Here is a 22,999-nt window from a genome sequence, read left to right on the forward strand (position 1 = left end):
ACCTTCAAAACAAATGGATCAAAATCTCTCTTTAGGGACTTTGGCCAATGTTTCAATACTGAGGTCCTTATGCCTCTAAAAGTCAAGTTAAAACTCATATCTACCAAAAACTAATAAACCCTACATGGGTGGATGTTTACAACCAAGTTCCTCTCGAAATTACTCTCTGTCGAGGTCCTGTGAAAGTACTATGGTTACAATACTGAATGTTCACCCCCACGGTTACTGTCTCAACTATATCAAAAGATATCAGCAAAGGAGGCAAGAATATACAATGGAGAAAAGACAGCCTCTTCAATAAGTGGTGCTGGGAAAAATGGACAGCTACATGTAAAAGAATGAAATTAGAACACTCCCTAATACCATACACAAAAATCAACTCAAAATGGATTAAAGACCTAAATGTAAGGCCAGACACTATAAAACTCTTAGAGGAAAACATAGGCAGAACACTCTATGACATGAATCACAGCAAGATCCTTTTTTACCCACCTCCTAGAGAAATGGAAATAAAAACAAAAATAAACAAATGGGACCTAATGAAACTTAAAAGCTTTTGCACAGCAAAGGAAAACATAAGATGAAAAGACAACCCTCAGAATGGGAGAAAATATTTGCAAATGAAGCAACTGACAAAGGATTAATCTCCAAAATTTACAAGCAGCTCATGCAGCTCAATATCAAAAAACAAACAACCCAATCCAAAAATGGGCAGAAGACCTAAATAGACATTTCTCCAAAGAAGATAGACAGATTGCCAACAAACACATGAAAGGATGCTCAACATCACTAATCATTAGAGAAATGCAAATCAAAACTACAATGAGGTATCACCTCACACCAGTCAGAATGGCCATCATCAAAAAATCTACAAACAATAAATGCTGGAGAGGGTGTGGAGAAAAGGGAACCCTCTTGCACTGTTGGTGGGAATGTAAATTGATACAGCCACTATGGAGAACAGTATGGAGGTTCCTTAAAAAACTAAAAATAGAACTACCATACGACCCAGCAATCCCACTACTGGGCATATACCCTGAGAAAACCATAACTCAAAAAGAGTCATGTACCACGATGTTCATTGCAGCTCTATTTACAATAGCCAAGACATGGAAGCAACCTAAATATTCATCAACAGATGAATGGATAAAAAGATGTGGCACATATATACGATGGAATATTACTCAGCCATAAAAAGAAACAAAATTGAGTTATTTGTAGTGAGGTGGATGGACCTAGAGTCTGTCATACAGAATGAAGTAAGGCAGAAAGAGAAAAACAAATACCGTATGCTAACACATATATATGGAATCTAAAAAAAAAAAAAAAGGGTCTGAAGAACCCAGGGGCAGGACAGGAATAAAGACACAGACGTAGAGAATGGACTTGAGGACACAGGGAGGGGGAAGGGTAAGCTGGGACGAAGTGAGAGAGTGGCATGGACATATATACACTACCAAATGTAAAACAGATAGCTAGTGAGAAGCAGCCGCATAGCACAGAGCGATCAGCTGGGCGCTTTGTGACCACCTAGAGGGGTGGGATAGGGAGGGTGGGAGGGAGACGCAAGAGGGAGGAGATATGGGGATATATGTATACATATAGCTGATTCATTTTGTTATAAAGCAGAAACTATCACACCACTGTAAAGCAATTATACACCAATAAAAATGTAAAAAAAAAAAAAAGATTATCAGCAAATACACCAAAATGTTAAGAGTGATTATTTCTGGGTAGTGGGGTACTGAGTGATTTTTGCATTCTTTTTTTATTCTCTTCTTCATTTTTCAGTCTTTCAACGACAAGGACTGTTATGTTTCTTCATCAGAAAAATGCGTCTTTAAATTTCAGCGTGAATGATTTTTTGAACTGCATAAACATCACGAATAAGTAAAAAAGAGGCCAAGTTAAAAGGAAATATCCCAACGTGCTTTCATCTTCTCTGCTCCATTTCCAAATTTTCTATAGTGAATAGGTTACTTCCATCAAGGGAAAAAACACACCTCCTTTAAAACCTGCAATATTCATCCACCCTTTTTAACCTTAAACCTAAGTTAATTTGCATGCTGATTTTCTTAGAACTCCTCTTATCTCTGCTGTATTAGACGGTCGAGTAAATACTTTAGGTTTGAGCTTCAACCGTATGCTAACATAGCTACTTTAATATTTTTATAACTACCCTCAACCAGAACAGCATTTACTTTGAGTCTATGCAGGAGATGCGGAAGAAACCCTAAAGATATTTTAATACGTCACTATGCATAGGGGTTTAGGTGGTACTGCAAGAATGCCCATCTAAAGGGGTTCCACTTGCCTCTGAGTCCTGCAGCAACGGCGGGGCAGAACCCTCCTGCATGCTGTCCAGACCAGCTCAGACAGCCACCTGCACACTCGGGAGGGCTCAAGCCTGTGTACACGCACACACACGCACACACACACACATGAGTGAGTGGGTTGTCCCCTACCCCAGTCCCACTGAACATCGCCGGCAGTGGCTCTTCTCACCTGCCTTCCACCTTCAGAGGCCAGCACCACCACCTGGCCTGGTGTTTGGGTACCATGGGGCGTGTGCAGTGCTGTGGCGTCGGCGTGTGTAGGTGGGTGACACACACAGCTAGCACTGTTGTCTGCCCTGCTGGCTCTGGAGTAAGCTGGGCTTCTCAAGGCCCCTCAGGTACGATTGTTTAGCCTAGCAACGTTCTATTCATTTAATTTTTCTTTCTTCTTGAGGAAAAGTGCCTTTTTCCAATTCCCACGAGGCAACAGCCTTTTGGAATATGGCATTGGCATGTGGCGCAGCAGAACTTACTGTTGGTGGTGAAGATGATTTCTCCCTCCTGCGGAGTGGGATCTGTGTCCTGGACCACCTGCAAGGCTCCCACAGTCCGGACAGCAGGGTCCAAAGTGACTGAGCTTTCATTTACGGTTGTGTCGCTTGCGCCGGTGATCTGGTTGGTTGACGGACCTCCCAGAGATCCCTCGAAGTCAGTGGGCAAGTCGTCCATGCAGTCGGCATTGGGCTGACAGGAGCAGAAAAGGACCTATCTTAGTGTATATCATCAAGTTAGAGATGAGATGTCTACAGCCTAAATATTTTGTCCTGATGGAAAACCAAGTTCTTTACCGTTTTCTTCCTGAACCACTTTATTGAAAGACATTCCACATATAGTTCCTGTAATTAACATGAAAACATCTTCCAAAATTTTCTTTCCAAAGGTTCCGTTTAGATCTACAGACAAGGTCTTAATTCCCGGAGTAGCACTAGCCACACGTTAATGTAATTACATCGGGAGAATAATATGATACCTACTTATAACGATAGCTCTTCCTTACCTCTAGTGTTTACTTCTCGTATAGGAAGTAGCGGACAGCCTGATAATTAGCCCCACAGACCCATGTGTTGTTTGCAAACAGACTGATGGCATGAGAGGGGAGACAGAATCTGACTCGTGAATTGTGCATCAGAGATACACACACATACATAAACAAACGCACACACAAACACAAGAGCACAGGGTGAGGTGTTGTTAAACACAAGCCAAAAAACCAGCTGCAGAGCAAAGCCCTATTTACAGAACATGCAATTGATGGTACATTTGTCAAATCCTCTAAGCTAAAATCTTAGAATCATAAAACTAGGGTGAGACCATCTACTTTAATTACCCACTCACTACAGGACTCTCCCTCCCAATAATCCTCACAGCTCCACTTGAAAAATGTAGAGACGGGAGTCTCTGTGCCTCGCAAGGCAGCCTCTGTCGGCCAGCTTCTCTTATCGGGCAGTGGGGCAGTTTTACTCTATGGTCTCAGTTCTGCTGGCTGAAGTGGTGTTGAATATATTGATATCTCTTCCACAAACAGCTTTTAAAAAATGATTTTCAGTTGTTCTGCCTCTGACCAAGCTCATAAAAATTATTTTTTAAAGGTGGTGGAGGAGAGATATGGTCTTGAGAACGGCTGTTAATCACACTTTTTGCTCCACTCTGGATAGTGACATTTCCTTGAGCGACGACAATGACACGGTTTTGCACCCCGTCCAAAGATGCAGATCAGGGTGAGCAGGCTTGGGTGAGGAGAATCCTAGGTTGACACTGTCTGAATTAACACCACAATGACTAGATTGTGTGCAAAGTTCATTGAAAGAGAAAACCTACCACTCACGGGCTCATTGGGAGCACAAAGCAAGAAATTCAAACTGCTGGACTCTTGTCCTGGATTTCCACTCTCAAACCAAGTCTCCCAAGCCCCACACCTGTGGTTCCAAGTCAGCTGGAAATCTCCATTATCCCATAAAAACTTCAAATTCAGCTCATTCCCTTTCCTTCATATTCTCTTTGTGTTCTGCCGTCTCCATCTCTACTGGCAGTGGGCCAACTCCTTGAAATTCGAGTTGTTGAAAGTCAACTCATTGAATGACTGATCCGCCAAATTTACTGATTGAGATTATTGGACATGAGCGGGTATGTTCTGAACGCTTCTTACCCCATTACCAGTTCCCAATCTCCCTCTAGTTTCTTCCCCGGTATACTTCATTCTCCACTTTTTCACCAGAGCACTCTTTTTTTTTTTTTTAAAAAAAGCACAGGTATGATTCTTTTTCTTTTTTTCCTCCTAAAGAATGAATGACAAGCTCCTTAGTATAGCAAAACAGGCACCGTACAGTCTGGCCCCAGCCTTCTTTTCTGGCCCTAATACCTTCAGCCTTTGGAAACACACAGAATGAACTATATATTCCCTACTTCAGCGCCTTAGCATATGCTGCTCTTCCACTCGGGATGACAGCTGCCCAAATCATCATCTCCTTCCCCTCTCCCATCCCAAGGTCTCAAACTAACCCTGGTGAACTCCTAATCATCCCTCAACTCCCAGGCCAAATGTCTCTTTGCTAAGCAGTGCTCCCTCCCAGGTAGTCATCTTTGACACTGTAACTCTTTTCACACTTCTCCCACTGTTACAGTCATTTGCTACTGTGTTAGTCTCACTCTACTAGCCCACAAGCTTTTTTTTAAATTCCAGTTTTACTGAGATATAATTGGCATGGCATATTGTATTAGTTTAAGTTGTACAACATGATGATTTGATACGTGTGTATGTTGCAAAACGATCACCACAATAAGTTTAGTTGATATCCATCACCTCACATGGTTACAAAATTTTTATTCTTGTGATGAGAACTTTTAAGATCTACTCTCTTAGCAACTTTCAAATATACAATACAGTATTGTGTATTGTATTAGAGTCACCATGCGGTGTATTACATCTCCGGGACCTACTTATTTTGTAACCGGAAGTTTGTACCTTCTGACCCCCTCACCCATTTCACCCTTCCCACTTCCTGCCCCTGGCAACCACAAATCTGTTCTGTTTCTATGCCACGTAGATTCCACACACAAGTGAGACACAAGCTTTTTAAAGTGAAGCAATTACACTATATTGACCTTGAGTTCCAAGCCCTCACATAGTACCTGACAATTATTAAGTGCTCAGTAAATGTTGATTTGGAAATTTTACCTAAGTCTCAGTTTACTGCTCTGAAAACTTGGGAATGTTAGTATCTGCCCAGATCCGAGATCAGTGAAGGGAAGATTTGAGAAAATACTTAAAGAAATTCAATTTCTGGGCAAAGGTAAAGTACGCCTTTGAACGGTAGCAGAGTATGCCACTGCCAAAATATGCTATGTTGGCATAGAAACTGTTTTTAGCTGAAACAATTGAGAACTGGGTAAAGAAATGCTCTCTGCCTTCCCCCTATTTGCCTAAAAGCAAGACATAAATTTGTAAGGGGGTCCCCCTCTCTGTACCAGAAAGAGAAGAACATTCTTATCACCAGCGACTGGGAGTTGACGCCAAAATGGAACATACAACAAACCTAACCGACATGCCCTTATCTGCCATTGGTCTCCCCCATATATTTACCTCCCCGCAATTTGCTGTCCTAGAAACTCAAAGTCCTTTCCCTTTCTCTTGTCACTTCTCTAAAAATTTATTGCTCTTTTTTGAAGATGCTATAGAAGCCGAAGTTCTAACCACCCCTCTGAGTCACTCATCGCCAAGTGCTCCTATGTGCACACACGATGCATGTGTTCATAAACTTCTGTTTGATTCTCTCTTCTCAATCTGTCTTTTACAAGTCTGATTTACAGGGCCCAGCTGGAGAACCGAGGAGGGTAGAAGAAAAAATAACTTCTTTCCCTCCACTATGCTATGTAAAGATGCAGATCCAAATTGTGTGCGGGTATCAGGGAGGAAAAGAGTTCCAAGTGAGGATCCCTGTGCTGGCTGTTCTTCCAGCCATAAGCATCTGAATGTGACCACAGATGCAAGAACAACTGACATATTTTTCACAATGTTGACTCTGCTTGTTGATCAAGTTCCTGTTTTCTCTCTTTTTTCTTTTTATAGCGTTATTTTATTAGTTTTGAGGCAGGGTGTTCGCTTTTACTTTGTGGGCTAGCAGGAATAGTGTTACGTCTCTAACAGAGGTGAGTAGAGGAAAAGAGAAAGAGCGAATTAGCTCAGTGAGACTGTTAATGAGAGCACGAACGAATAATGTGGCTTAGATACAATATTTAACAGACCCACCTTACAGAACCTCACAGTTGATATCCACTCGAAATGGTTCATCAAATAGAATAATATTTTGAATAGAAACCCAATTTATATACCTCTAAGAGAAATGACAGTCATAATGTTTAGTAAGAGATGTCAAATACCATCTGTAAGTGAACAGCCTATAGGTTTTCAAATTTAGGTTAGCAGGGAGAACTCCTCACATAAACCAGATGCGAAATAGTTAGGGACTAGTGAACATACCAGCTGCACGGGATTTTCTATTCGTTTACAATCATCTTATTTATAGCAGGATAATAGTGATAGGAGACGGTGTGTGCTGGGATAAAAAAGGCCCATGTTATATGGTACCTTATAGGAGCACTCACGGATGTGATCTGTCATCCTGCAAAGACACCCCCTAGACCTGACTGGAGAGAAAGGATGAAGCACTTGAATGTAGATAAGGGGATTGAAAACACTCTGACAATAAAGGACCTGCCCCTGTCAGGTTCAGTCTTTTATTTCTCTTGGCAAAATATAATGGGAGAAGATACCACTGTAATAGGAATTTCACCATCCGTGAGCCGTGCTCTCATTCTTTAGTTCATTTTAGAGAAATCCACTTACAAAATGAAAATGTCCCCAGCTCTTAGCTTTCCACTTATATTTACTTGCCTTACAGCACGGGCAGGCACAAGGCTACTCAGTTAACAACAACAAAACAAAGACTAAAATCAGACACCGGTAAGAACCAGTTAGAGCCAGAAATGTGGAACATGCAAACAGCGAGTTTAATTTTCTAAGTCCCTAGTATCTGAGAGAGATGTTGGGTTTTTACTCATGTTTCATGTTCACTGTCAGTGATTTTCACCTTGAAGGTATTATGCCTTCACAACTCTGGTCTGAAAATTTAATGCATTGCCTTTCAAAATCTAGCTCAAAGCTATAGTCACACAAATTGATTTGTGTTTGGTGTATCGACTGTTAAAAAAAAAAAAATATCAGCAGGGAGGCAGGGTAGAAAATTCAGCCAATCCATGACCTCGTGATGCTTCAGGTGTGCCCTCTCAAACAGAGTCACTCTGATCTTCCTGGGATAATTAGCCCTTTGGCATTAAAGGAAGCCTTTGATATCTGATCTGATCCTTTCTTCTTCAGTGACATCTTGGGACTTTTAAAATTCTATTTATTCTCTGCCATTAGTAGTGAGGAATGACAAGAGGAGGAGATAGCAAAGCGGAGGGGAAGGGGGAGGCCGGTCTCTGTATGCTGTTTGTCTAGCTTCTTTCAGACGGCACCTACGTTGTTCCCACATCTCTGCGCAGCCCTAGGGTCTGGTGGCCTGGCTTGCTTCCTGCCCTCACCACGGCAGATGGTGTCTCACCAGCCCGTGGCCTTCACTCGATATGGTCCCTGGAAAGTCTTTCCCTGGAGCATCAAGCCAGCCAGCCGGGGGGATTCTCTTTGCACAGGGGGAATGACTAAGTTTGATAAAACATATAACTGAGGGCGCCAGCTTGAGGGTAGCGCTAGAATTCAGTGGTTCTGGCTCTGGTTTCCTCCTCAGTCAAGCTCACCATGGAGATATGAGTTCAGCAGAGGCCCCTGAGCCAGATTCCCAGTGGACGGCCTCCCCTCCCATCGTTGGGAAGAGCTTGTTTCCTCTGGAAGCTAGGCGATGGTGGGGCAACATCAGAAAGTGTGGCGTGCGGGTCTGCTTGATGACAGCGCAGGTAAATGACACAAGAGTGTCATCAGTGTACAACTGGCCCCAGAGGCCTCTGTGGGTGTCCCACCTGCTCTCACCCACTGCAGCCCAGAAGAGGGGCCTGTGAGCTGCTCAGGCAGCATCTCAACTCACAGACAAATACAATGGACATGCCGAGAGGGTCACGATGTCCTCAGATTGAGAAAAAGTGAGAGGAGAAATATATCTAGGCATGGGAGTGCTCTGAGAGCCTCATCAGATGACGCCACTGCTATGGGATTGAGGGGACACAGAAAATCCAGGGATGCTGTTTTTGCCCTGCTTTGTGGGAAAGGCAGAAAGACAGACACGAAGATGCTGGAGGCTGTGCTGTGCTTACCGGGATCCCTAGGGCTTTAAGAATGTTCATCTTGCACATGGGACAGGTGCGATGGTCTAGGAGCCAGGGGTCAACACAGGACTTGTGGAAAAGATGCCTGCAATGAGAACCATACATCTTAGCGCGGCGGTACCTGCAGAGAGCACCTAGTCCACTCCAGCCCAGAGACTTGTCCAAGGTCACGCACTGCTCACTGGCAGAGCCAAGACTCGGACCTCCATCTCCGAACACCTGGGCCAGTAATGCTTCCTGTTACACCCTGCGGTGATACAGTCAACATCTGTCTGGCTCCCAGGAGGGTCCGCTATGATTTGCAGCTGAGCCTTCCAAGTTTCAGAAAATGCAGAGAATGTAGAAACAGAGAAATTTCTCTCTTTCTCGACAGGAAGAATCTTGAATGGAAAGAAGGCAAGTGGGGAAATTTGCGCAGACCTTGCAGGATAACCTGAGAGTTGCTACTTTTAAATCAATCCAAAATTTCTTTTCCTACAGTCAGAAGAAAACTGCAAAATAAAGCCTCATTTCTGTAGATATTTGGGGTCTCACACAAAAGGGCAGAAGAGTTCCTGCAAGCATTTCACAGCACAAGTGATGTTTTAAGTTGATATGGCTGGTGGCTCTCACATCAGAAGCCAGAGTGAGAGGTACCGTAAGCTTTCCTGTTTGTACAGCTGATGCGCTCAACTCCATCACCAGCCTCATGCGCCAGCCCTCTGGAGCCTTCCTCTGAGTGACAGGATAAGGGGGGCATTTAGTAGGTGCGGGGGTGGGGAGTCCTGACTAAACTTCCTCTCAACGTGGCCCACAAGAGCCCACTCAGAGACGTTAGGGGCTGCTCGAATCAGAAGCTTGTCTTCTCACGCACACGACTCCAGACCACAGGCAGAAGCAGTCAGAATTTCCTGCCTGGGGCAAGAAGAGAGAGAACCATCTGTCAAGTATGAGGGCATCCTTAGGACACGCCATCCATGCTGCACTATTCCTGGAACCCTTGCACTCTCTTCCCTCACTCTCATCTTTTATTGTGCTAACAGTTGTAACAGCTGTCTTTGCATTAGAAGGCTTGAGGTTCCAATGCGTACCAAGGATCCCTCAAATCAGAGAAGAGTTCAAGAAGTGCCACTTCTGAAACTGATGTGGAGAAGAACCCATGTCCCAAGGATAGCATTAGCTGTGTACAGGACATGATCGGATTGGGGATTAGGAAAAGGAGAGGAGCAACCTGAATGTGTCGTGTGTTTCCAGGTCATTATTTAGAATGCCCTACAGATTTACTGCTCACAAGTACATATATCCCATTCATTCATTCCTTTATCCGTGCATCCACGTGACAAGTAATATCTGCCAAAAACTGTGCTCCTCACTGGGAATCAGCACGATAGTGATTTGGCTCCTCCTCTTTGGGAGGATAATCGGAGAGGCAGACACTAATAAAACAGAGATAAACTACTTCACGACAATAGCGCTAAGTACACATTAGCAGAACACGGAGTTGGTAGGGGGCTTGTACCTGGGAGATGTATCCTAGTTTGGGTACACAGAGAAAGTTTCCCTGACGAGGTGCCTTAGTTCAGACCCCGGAGGGCTACACAGACATTGTCCACAGGAAGGGGAGGAGAGGAAGAAGAGTCTTCTAGGCAGAATGACTGGCTTGTACAAAAGCCCTGACCTGGGCACAGGAAGAAGGCCAGTGCCAGGGCAGCAGCAGGAGGGAGGGGCTGATGCGGGGTGAAGTGTCCCCCTGCACCCCTTCCCCAAAGCAATAATCGACCTCTCTGTGTTCAGGCTCTACGTTCAGAAAACAAGTGCCTGATCTAAATTTGCTCACCCACTGGTGTTCCTTCTGGGGAAAAGAAAGTCAGACATTCTGGTCCCTTTGACCATTCCTGGGAGGCAGGCTCTGTTGTGTTTCCTGCACATGTGCTGGAAGTCAGAAAGACAGCAGGGTCAATCATTAGCTGTTTTAGCCTAAATAAATCACAACATTCCCACGTCTCCTCTGCCTCATGTGTAAGATGAAGGTACATCTATTCCTGCAGAGGAGGCTTCCCTGAGTCTCCCACACACAGAAGCTGGTACTTACTCTTACACCCTGAGTGACTTCTCTGTCTGCACTGGTCATTCTTACATCTCCTCTCTGATGGTTGGTTTCATGTGGCAACTTGGCTAGACTATAGTACCAGTTATTCAGTCGAACACTGATTTAGGGTAGTCAGTCTGCAGACGTGACTCATATCTACAGTCTGTTGACTTTACATAAAGGAGATTATTCTAAATAATCTGGGTGGGCCTGATCCAATCAGTTGAAGAGCCTTAACAGCCAAACTGGTTTCCCTGAGGAAGAAAAAACTCCGCCTCAAGATGGCGGCACCAGCCCCTGCTCAGCGTTTCCAGCCTGTAGACCTGCCCTACAGATTCCAGGCTAGTGGGATACAGTGGCTGTCTGCAGAACTCTGACTGCTACATCCTCCAACGAGAATATAAGCTCTACGAGAGCAAAATCTTCATTTATCTAATTCACTGTTAGATCCCCAGCAACCAGACTAGATCTTGGCACACAGAGAATGCTCCAGAAATATTTGCTACATGAATGGATATTTCTCAAAAGGCCTGGAACTCCTCACTGCTTACACATGGCCATCAAGTCCCACGGACTCATTCTTCCTAAATCTCTTCTACCTTCATTGCCTATTTTCTTTTTGCCATGCCACTCCCTCATTCATGATCTCATTAACTCTTTTTCTGTGTTGTTGTACTAACATCTAAACCACCCTCCACGCCACCAATCTTTCCCTGTTCTTTTCATCCCACTCATCCTTGCCAGATTTATCTTCGCCCAGAAAAGTGCTAGTTACGTCACCCCCTTGTTCCATTCTGTTCTGCACTAGGAGCTGGGCACCAAGATGAATAAGACAAGGTCCTTTCCTTCAAGGCGGTATCACACTGCTTCAGTGGTTCCCTGGGAACTCCAACAGAAAAGGTCATTGAAGAGTCACCCTTATGGATCCATCATTTTCTGGCTGTTTGATCTTAGGCAAGGATTAGCTCTCCAAGACTTCATTCCTCATCTGTGAAATGTTGTTTTATATGGAAATTTTGTCTTATATGGTATGGAGTTTGCCAGTGATTGAGTCTGTGTGTGTGTGTGTGTGTGTATCTGTGTATGAGAGAGAGGGAATAAATAATGTCCATGAAGCTTAAACTATAAGTCCTGATCATCCTTAATTGTAAGCTATCATTCATCTTATTAATACCACTATTACATCTTGTTTTTAGATATTAGGTTATCACTCTGATTTCTACTCTAAACTTTCTAGTGCTGAAAGCAAGTAACTGTAAATTTAAAAAAAAATCAAAGGGGGAACTAAGGACAACAAAAACAGTGCTAAAATGATACACAGGGTGATCGTGTTGGCTATTAACTAACATTCATTTATTCCTAATACCATATTTCTTGTGTTGACCAAATAGGAAGACTACTTCCTTACAATTGGGATTGCAAACAATTTTTTCCCTCCCATATGGAAAGAAAAATAAAAGTCACTAGACTAAATAAATAAAGGAACAGGGAAAGAATCTGGAGTTTAGTGAAATGCACCAACAGTTCAACAAACATCTCTAGGGCCAAGTCTATCTCACTCATTCTATTTGTACAATTCGCAGCAGGGCACTGTCCCTTCCCACGTTGTAACAAAGGCTGCATGAGAAAGTACATACAGAGGAACAACGGGATGAGATAGTCTATCTCCTAACGATCCTGACAAGCTGGAAATACAACCGAGGGTTGACCAAAACTCTTCTCCTATCTTATTCACCAAAGGGAAGCATACCTTTTACAAAGAGTTCTTCAAACCCCTGACAAAAGGTGACGCCAACCACTGCATCATAATGCTGAGATGATTATGAATAATATAATAAGTTCCCATTTGGGGGGCAGGAATGACAAACCCCTGCTAAGCTTGTTTCCACATCTTTGGATTCTTATTTATTTATTTATTTATTTTTAAATTAAAAAAAAATTTTTATTGAAGTATAGTTGATTTACAACGTTGTGTTAGTTTCAGGTGTACAGCAAAGTGAATCAGTTATACATATACATATATCCATTTTCTTTTCAGACTCTTTTTCCCATATAGGTCATTACAGAGTATTGAGTAGAGTTCCCTGTGCTATACAGTAAGTCCTTATTAGTTATCTATTTTATATATAGTAGTGTGTATATGTCAGTCCCACTCTCCCAATTTATCCCTTTCCTCCTTCCCCCCCGGTAAACATAAGTTTGTTTTCTACATCTGTGACTCTACTTCTGTTTTGTAAATAAGTTCATTGGTACCTATTTTTTAGATTCCACATATAAGCAATATCATTCTTGTTTTCTACTGTCCTTTCACCTATATGTGCGATTCCCCCCTCAACTAAATGACAGGTTTTCCCCACCAGGAGGCAGAAGGGGACTGTTCTGGCTTTTCTATCTCATTTACTTTTGCAGGCTTTCTTAGACCCTGCTACCCTGCCACGGAGGTTAGGATCCTGGGGCTTTCCTTTTGACACCAATGCAAGCTGTTTCATTCCCCTTGATGAAATAGTGCTCAAAGAACGTGAGTCACTCAGGGACCAAAGAATCCCATTCTCCTAGGCAACATGTTTAGATAAGATCTATCCAGTGCTTCTATGGGGAGTCAAAATGTTTCTTCAGAGCTTCTGAATCTTATTTGCAAAGTTGTCAATGATTTAAGAGTCAGTGTTTAATGAATAAACAGAATTTAATTAATAAACAATATCTACTGGTTATCAAGTGCCTGCTTTGTACCAAGCACGTTACATACATTATTCATTCACGACAGCCCTATGAGGTAGAAATTATTGTTCCCATTTTATGGAGGAGGAAGCTGAAGCTGGTTAAAGTAAATTAAATTATCCAAAGAGCTAGTAAACTGCAGAGCTGGGACTCAAACCCAGTCCTACTCTCGGTGTTTGTACCCAAATCTACACTCCACGTCCTTCCTTCCCACACTGAACTGTCATGAACAAGACAGGGGGAGTTGTGGTAACTTTGTTTGTTTATTTATTTATTTATTTATTTATTTATTTATTTATTTATTTATTTATTTATTTATTTATTTTTGGCTGTGTTGGGTCTTCATTGTGGCTCACGGGCTCTAGAGCGCAGGCTCAGTAGTTGTGGCGTATGGGCTTAGTTGCTCCGCGGCATGTGGGATCTTCCTGGACCAGGGCTCGAACCTGTGTCCCCTGCATTGGCAGGCGGATTCTCAACCACTGCACCACCAGGGAAGCACCCCAATGTATTTTTGTGCTCCAGCTTCAAGGGGGCAGTACCTTAGTTACAGAGGTTGGGAACTGAGCAAAACCAGAGGAAAAGTCACCTGCCTTAAGTGTATTCATTTGGCTACAGGAGGAAAAGCTGTCAAATATTGGCCTCATCAGGCCTACACTTAGCTATCAGTCTGCTTGCTTTATTTGGAAAGACGGTAACACTGGCCTTGAAATGCTTTGTCCTCCCCCGCTCTCCACTGCCCAATAAATCCGGTAAATGTTAGTTGGCAGCTCCATTACTTTTGCACAAGTTTTCAAATCTGTATCATGAAGTATCACAGAAAGAAATATCCACTTTCTTTCAAGGCTCTTCCCAACCTGGTCTGGTTTCTCTTTCCTGCCTTAGCTTTCTAAAATACAAATATGATATCACTCCCCACATGTGAAATGCTTCAGCTGCTTCCCACTGCCTACAACACAAAGTCTCAGCACACAAAGAAGGCTCACCCAATCTGGTCCTTGTCACATCTTCTGCTCTACCCCCATGTTTACCTCACATTCTCACCATAACTCTGGAGTGTCCTTCTCAATTAAAAAAAATTTTTTTTGGTGTGGCAAATCTTGCTCATAATTCAAGTCACAGCTCAGATGTCCCTTCTCTTCCCTGAACATCCCACCCCTTTTCTCCAAACTGCCAAGGACAGTCGGTTTCTTTTCTTTTTCTTCCTATTTTGTTTTCTCACATATGTCGCAGCAGCTGAGTATGTGCTCTGCTTTCAGGGTTTGAAGACCCCTCCTTAGTTCTGTGATCTTTGGCAAGTAATTTAAGTTACCTGTGGCTCAGTTTTCTCTTCTATGTTTTATGACAATGTCCTTCAACTGACAGCCCTCTGAAGTAATAGTCTGTGATAACCCAACAGAGGGTTTTTATCACAGTTAAAGGACAAAAGACACAAAGAAGAACAAATGGAGCCCAAAGTTAGTAGAAGGAGAGAAATAACAAGATTAGAGCAGAAATAAATGAAATAGATGCTAAAAAGACAACAGAGAAGATCAATGAAACTAAGAGCTGGTTCTTTGAAAAGACAAACTAAATTTACAAGTCCTTAGCTAGACTCATGAAGAAAAAAAGAGAGAGGACCTAAATAAATGAAATCAGAAATGCAAGAGGAGATGTTATCATTGATAACCACAGAAGTACAAATGACCGTAAGAGACTATTAGAAACAATTATATGCCAACAAGTTGGACAACCTAGAAGAAATGGATAAATTTCTAGAAACGTACAATCTACGAAGACTAAATCATGATGAAATAGAAAATCTGAACAGACCAATTACTAGTAAGGAGATTGAATCAGTAATCAAAAATCTTCAACAAGTAAAAGTTCAGGACCAGATACCTTCACTGGTGCATTCTACCAAACATTCAAAGAAGAACTAATACCAATTCTTCTCAAATTCTTCCAAAAGATAAAAGAGGAGGGAACTCTTCCAAACTCATTTTATAAGGCCAGCATTACCCTGATACCCAAACTAGACAAGGACCTCACAAGAAAAGGAAATAGCGGCCAGTATCCCTGATAAACATAGGTGCAAAAATCCTCAACGAAATATTAGCAAAGTGAATTCAACAATACATTATAGAGATCACACATCATGATCAAGTGGGATTTACTCCAGGGATGCAAGTATGGCTCAACATCCACAATTATACCATATTAACAAAATGAAGGATAAAAGTCAAATAATCATCTCAATAGATGCAGAAAAAGCATTTGACAAAATTCAACATTTATGATAAAAACTCTCAACAAAGCAGGTATGGCAGGAAAGTATCTCAACATAATGAAGGCCAGATATGACAAACTCACAGCTAATATCACATTCAGTGGTGAAAAGCTGAAAGGATGTCCACTTTAGCTACTTTTATTCAACATAGTATTGGAAGTACTAACCAGAGCACTTAGACAAGAAAAAGAAATAAAAGGCCTCCAAATTGGAAAGGAAGAAGTAAAACTGTCACTATTTGCAGATGACATATTATATATAGAAAACCCTAAAGACTCCTTCAAAAAACTGTTAGAATGCATGAATTCAGTAAAGTTGCAGTATACAAAATCAATACTCAAAAATCTGTTGCATTTCTATACATGAATAACAAACTATTAGAGAAATTCAGAAAACGATCCCATTTACAACTGCATTAAAGAGAATAAAATACCTAGGAATAAATTTAACAAAGGAAGTGAAAGACTGCATATTGAAAACTATAAGACATTACTGAAAGAAACTGAAGAAGACACAAATAAATGGAGAGATAGTCCATGCTCATGGATTGGAAGAATCAGTATTGTTCAAATGTCCATACTACCCAGAGCAATTTACAGATTCAATGCAATCCCTATCAAAATTCCAATGGCATTTTTCAAAGAAATGGAACAAATAATCCTAAAATTTGTATGAAACCACCAACCCTCCCCTCCCAAATAGCCAAAGAAACCTTGAGAAAGAAGAACAAAGCTGGAGGCAACACATGCCCTGATTTCAAATTATATTACAAAGCTATAGTAATTAGAACAGTATGGATAAAGAGATTGTGGTTATATACACAATGAAATATTATTCAGCCATAAAAAAGGATGAAACCTTGCCATTTGTGACAACATGAATGGATCTTGAGGACATTATGTTAAGTGGATAAGTCAGATAGGGAAAGACAAATACCGTATGATCTCTCTTATATGTGAAATCTAAAAACGAAGAAACAAACATACACGAGCTCATAGATACAGAGAACAGATTGGTGGTTGCCAGAGGTGTGGGATGAGGAGTGGGAGAAATGGGTGAAGGGGGTACAAAGGTAAAAAGAAAAAGAGAGAAAAGAAAAAAAGAAAGAAAGGGACAAAGGTTTGTTACTGCTTAGCTAATGTCATTCCAATGAATTGATAACCATTGATTGTTGATCTTATGTCCAGACAACTTAAAAATTATTTTGTCTGTTCTAATACACTTTCAATAATAGAGAATTACACTGTTGGTAAAAAATATTTCTTGCTAATTTTTTTGCCCAAACTCATTTTAAGACTTCAGATAAATGTGTCAAAACACCTGTAAAAATATTTCCTAACTAAAATCGGAAAAATGGAAATTAAAGAAGATCATTCTTGTTCATAATTGGCATTTATTTTTAAATTTGATAATTGCTCATGTTGGCAATGGTGTAAACAGTCTTATATACTTTTGGTGGGAATGTAAATTGATCTGGTTAGGCAATATGGCAGAGTGGAATCAATTTTGAAATGCATAACTCTTTTGATCCAGTTAAAAAAAAAGATTTCACTTTAGATTTATGTCTTCAAAGTGAGAATAAATTTAGGTTGTTAAGAAAACAAACGACAAAAAAAATTACCTGGCAAATAAGAAGCTAAAGTGTCATTCTTTAATTAACAGTAATTTAGCTCCTATTCCTTGCAAGTGAGTTTTCTATGGTAGAGGTTACTCTGGAAGCACTTTCCTTAACTTTTATGGACTCTAAAATATGAAAGAATTCTGCTTTCTTCTGGGGGCCTAATGAGGACATTATGGGGTTGGTGAGCCCATGCTCTGCCCAGACTGTCTGGTAGACATCACACTGGGCCATTCCTTCCATGCAAATCTCATTTCAAGAATATTGATTTATGGATCTGGGCACAGGGATTACTCGGTTAGAATGACCAAAATGGCATTGGTGATGACACTTACAGAATGTCAACGGAGCCCAGACAGTGTCATGAATATTGCTTAGGAGAAATGTACTCCATTCCTACCCAGAGGAAGGAAATCTAAAGTGCCCTCATTGATTTTAAGTAGGATTTCACTCCACCCTTGCTCCTAAAATCAGGTCAATTCAATGAGAACTTTCAAAAACACATGGACCTGAGCCAGACTTTCCCTCACCATCAAGTTACTTCCTTCCATGGTGTCTCATCTTCCTATGTCTCCTATACAGAAAGTCCTTGCAGGGGTGGCATGCGGTGGTCATGCAGCGTTGTGAGGTCAGTTAAGCAGACACCAGCCTCTCCCTACCAGAAACTCTGTCCAACCAGCCCAGTGCCTCTCTGTAGGGCTGACTCTGCTATTGGGTTTGGTCTGAAATGTTTGGACCAATTTTGAGAAGCTGCATTTATCCCTGATGCTCCCTATTTACGTTATGTAAACATCATTTTTAAAAAAAGGAGAAAGAGGACAAGGAAAGGGAAAAAAAGAGCTGTCACACAGAACCAGTTGTAACCATATCATGGCTGTTGTTATAAATACAATTGCTTTGTTTTGGCAAGCTAATCTGCTATGCTAGCAGTTTTACCTGATGAAGGGGAAAATAAAAGAACGCAATAAAGTAAATTATGGCTCACTTCAGTAGCACAAACACTGCCCTTCTGTGCAAAAGGCTGGTCTGTTTTCAGGCCCAGGATAACAAGATTGGAATCACTGTGGAGAAAGCAAATCCCTTAAAGCTGGGCTAGAGTTGATCTGGATTCCTTGGGGTTCTTAGACATTGGCTTAGAGTGAGATAGGGGTTTCTGAGGCAGACTTTTAGCCAAAACTAGAGCCCCAGAGAGTTGAGTGTATGGCAGAGCACCCTCATGGGGCAGGGGAAGGGTGGGGCTAAGGTGTCAATAGCCTAGCAGTGGTACCAGGACCTTGGAAAGAGTACTGGTCTAGAAGTCAGAAACCTCACTGTGCTTTGGACCCTATGACCCTATGAGTTAAGGTTTTCTTTTAGTGAAATAATTCTAATTCTAATTCTAATTCTAATTCTAATTCTAATTCTAATTCTATTATAGGCTACTGTGAGATGCAAATTAGACAGTATATGTAAAAGAGCTTTGTAAACAGTAGAATGCTTTTCAAAGTATTGTAATAAATGGCCAGTTATTTCAGCCATTTGTCCAAAGTATTGGGTTTAAGTAGCATTAAAGAAAAACCAACAAAACTTAAAGAACTAAGAAGCTGCATCAGATCCTCTTGCTATGGAACTCAGTTTCTTTTTTAGCAACTGGAAGAAATCGATCCTTTCGGAATGCAAGTTCCGAGGGAATGGCAGAATTGTCTTCTTATAGAGTGTCTCATTCCTTTGGGTTCTGGCAGAGGGAAGCTCTGTGCTTAAAACTTGACCCTGGTCTAATTATATTGTTTGGCTGGGGTAGCAGAGCTGGTTGGCATTTGTCCCAAGTGTCTAGTTGATGAATATAAATGGGGATCAGGACATTTGAAGTCAGAATGTCATATTTAACAAGGTTATTAGAGTTCAAGACATCTTTTTGAAGGCGGCATTTGCTCTGTTGAAAATATAACAGAAAATAACACATCAGACATTTATCAATGCTGCCACATCTCCTTTCATGTTTCCTTCCTTTAATCCCCTAGATGAAGTGATCGCTAATTTTTGGCAGTTCATACACAAAAATCCAAAGTAATCAAAGAAAAAGAATTAGAATGCACCATCAACAAACTCTGAACTTACATTTTATATAATTTTGACTAATGTACAAAGTGAACTTTTTTTTTTAAGTCCACAATGTAGTTTCTTTGGTACTGTAAAATTTTCTTTCATTATTTTAAATGCATATACTGTATCTTAAGTAAGCTGGATGATTTCTAAGTAGGTATACATTTATGTACACACTACCCAGATGAAGATATACATTGTTTCTGTCACCCCAGAGAGCTCTCTCCTGCTCCTGTCCAGACAATATCCACTCCCTGCTGTGAATCCGTCATTAGGACTTCTGTCACCAAAGATTAGCTTTGCCTGTGATAGAATTTCATATAAATGGAATCATAAAGTATCTATTCTTTTTGCCTGGCTTCTTTGGTTCAACATAATTTTTTCAGATTCATCTGCGCTTTGATGTACATTGATCGCTGGTTTCTTTTTATTGCTGAGTAGTATTCCAGTGTATGACTGTACCCCAACTGATTTACAGACTTTTCTGTTGTTAGACCTTGTGGTTATTTTTTGGCTATTATGAATAAATGTGCTATGATGACCATTCTTGTACAAGTCTTTCTGTGAATGTATGCATTCATTTCTCTTGGGTATATATCCAAGAGTGAAATTGCTAGGTTAGAGGATAGTATATGTTTAACTTCAGTAGAAACTGACATATTTCCAAAGCAGTTGTGCCACTTTAAACTCCCACCACACTATATAACTTTTAATCTGGCAGAGTATGTAAAATTATGTTCCTGAAAAAATGAGTTTTAAAAATAACAGTTTTCATAAATAATGACTATTGAGTGGGATGCCTATACCAACATAAATTCCAGAGAAATTTGAAAAATGCAGTTAATTGCTCAGTTGTTTTATTATTATTATTTTTGGGGGTTAAAGAAAGATGAAAGAAGAGGAGATAAAAATAAAGATAAAAATTCATAAATTTTATAACTTTTTTCTATTAATCCAAAAGCATCATAAAAACCAAAAATATTTAAATCAGAAAAAACACTATTTACCAAAACATGAAAACAAAATGTTAAAAATAGTTAATACCACATTTTATCAGTTCTATGCCGTATCATTTTCCTCCCCCATTTTAACATCTCTGAAATCAGGAAACATCTTACCATCAATGACGATTTACATTTACAGTAGATATGCCAACTAAAAATTGTTGCTTGCCATCTGGTTCTGAAAGAATGAAGTCACTAGCTACTTGCTGACATTCAACACACCCTGAAAGGAGTTTGGGGTGGAGACCAGGAATGAGGCACTCTGTGCTCTGGGAAAAACTGGCAGAACAGGCCTTCAGACAGTTAGATATTTTCAGGAGAAGATTTTATGAGCCCAATTCCTTGCATCTTCTCATATCTAGAAAAGCACTAAAATCATTAATGGAGACATCTGCTCCTTGTGGCTAGCAGACACCTTCTTGTGACCAGCAGCAACCTTCTGCCAAAATGTGTGCTTGATTGCACGTATTCCCCTTCACCAAAATCACATATATTCCAACCTCCCCCTTCCACTTCTTCGGAACAGTGCCCTAGAGGTATCTGAGGCTGTCTCCCGGGCTATAGTCCTCATTAAGCCCCAAATAAAACTGAACTCACAACTCTCACTTTGTGAAAATTTTTCGTTGACAGATGCGACATGTGAAGAGCTTTGGTTAGTCAAGAATAATATCTCAGAGAAATCAAAGACATGGGAATTAAAGCTAAGTGCTACCTTTGTATTCGGCTACTAGATGAGAAAGATGGTTAAATATGGTACTACTTCTTGGTTCCAAAAAAACACTAATGCAAGCACATCCTGCTAGTATGGGGTGTAAATTGTTACCACCTTTCAGGAAAGCAGTTAGACAAAACTTATCAAGATCCTTTGGAAAGCACTTTTGACCCAGGAAGTTCACTTTCAGGAATATATCCTAAGCGATAAACACAGAAAAAAAAATAAACAATTGAGATCATGATTTTATAATGATGAAAACTGGATGCAATTTAAATGCTGTACAATAAGGGGGACAGTTAAAGAAACTTCAATAACGGACCATTATGCAACCACTAAAATATTTTAAGATAATTTCTAAAGTTACTGGAAAATGCTTACTTTTTAATATTAGAAGAGAAAGTAGAATAAAAATTATATTAATGGCCTGACTCTACAATGGTTAACAACATACATGGGATGCTTATTATATACATACATCATAAAAATTAAATATACTAATATTAATAATGATTATTTCTGGGTGGTGAGATTATTATTCTTCCTTACTTCTTTATACTTTTCATCATTTTCAAAATTTCTTACAATTAGCAATGAAACATTCATAGTTATTTTAAAAATATAAAACGGCAGAGAAAAGAATGACCAATAATCTAATTTGCGTAACGTGGGCATGAAAGAGTACGTCAAATCTTATGAAAATCAGCCAGCATTCACCACTTTTTTAAAAAAAGGAACTTGGAAAAAAATCTGTTCCTAATCAAGCATATGTAACAGGCACAACAGGGTAAAGTTAGGACAGACCATTTCTGCCTGTCTAGAAAGCATCCCTTTGTTTTCCACTTCACAAGTTATAAGGCTCAGAGTCGGAATCCTGATCACATTAGAGTGTTCTGTAAATTTTTTTTTACCCGTAAAGAGGTTGGAATCTTCTGTTCACACAGACATTCAGTTCATTTGACTCATCTTAAAATTAGATGGGTCCTGGGGTTAGAAATCTTAAGGGGCTAGTGTCTTTTATTGGGCTTTCCATAAAACTCGTGATTTCTGAAGTTTTCAAATATTAAAATGACGTTCATTTCTACATCAGGTTATAATTCTTCTTTATGTTATGTTCTTTATTATGATCATGTTGTGTCTGGTAGGGAGAGTGAATGAGAGCCCCTAAGTTCACAGATGAATATCAGAGTCCAAGTGTGATGTTGCCTTCAGTTGTCATTAAAGGACCCAAGACCTGGATCCCACATCAAAGTTTCAGGAGAAGCAGGGGAAGCTATGAACTGCCCCGGTGGGTTTGGTTGGAAGCATCCAATGGGAACAAGGAAACTCTCTGGGACAGAGTGAATAAGCAGAGAGAGAGGCCCATCGGATGCAAGCCACCGGTGGTAACGCACTTGTCACGTAGGCACGGTGCTCTCACCTACATTAGCTCCGTAAATCTTACTAATTTGATTTTAACGAGGCTGGTCCTTGGCAGGCAAGTCACTCTGGAAGGCTTAGGATTCGTATTTGTTCAGAAAGCTTTACAAATGGAGCCCTCTTCTGTTTGTCATGTACCTTTTTACTAGATCTCTCCCAGAGCTGCTTCTCTTGTAGAGGAAAATGTCACCTGTCCTTACGGACAGGAGTTAATGGATTGTTAATGGATCCATTGTTAATGGAGCTGAGGAGTCAATAAGTAGGTCCATGTTAAAAGTATACATACATCAGTCACATCAACTGAGAAAGGAAAGTAGCTGGTTATTTGGGTAGATGGACAAAGATGACGTATAAGCTTCTTGTCAACTGTAGATACGTGGTATGTAACAGACCTCCGCTGAATTCATTGAATTAGAAGACCAAATCTTGGCTTTGACTTTTCAACAGCCTTCAAAAAATTC

General features: G+C 40.7%; 1 protein-coding gene across 2 annotated transcripts in view; it reads right to left on the reverse strand.

Annotated features, from left to right (window-relative positions):
* RNF150 (ring finger protein 150) overlaps positions 1 to 22,999 on the reverse strand; it is a 245,496-nt gene that overhangs the window by 42,758 nt on the left and 179,739 nt on the right. For both annotated transcript variants that reach the window (XM_036853557.1, XM_036853558.1), the window contains exons 5-6: positions 8,640 to 8,736; positions 2,810 to 3,020 (exon numbers count right to left, since the gene is read on the reverse strand). In XM_036853557.1, the coding sequence (XP_036709452.1) occupies positions 2,810 to 3,020; positions 8,640 to 8,736 (308 nt within the window). The remainder of the gene's footprint in view (positions 1 to 2,809; positions 3,021 to 8,639; positions 8,737 to 22,999) is intronic.

The sequence above is a fragment of the Balaenoptera musculus genome, chromosome 5 (genome assembly GCF_009873245.2).
Source record: "Balaenoptera musculus isolate JJ_BM4_2016_0621 chromosome 5, mBalMus1.pri.v3, whole genome shotgun sequence".
NCBI classification, from domain to species: domain Eukaryota; kingdom Metazoa; phylum Chordata; class Mammalia; order Artiodactyla; family Balaenopteridae; genus Balaenoptera; species Balaenoptera musculus.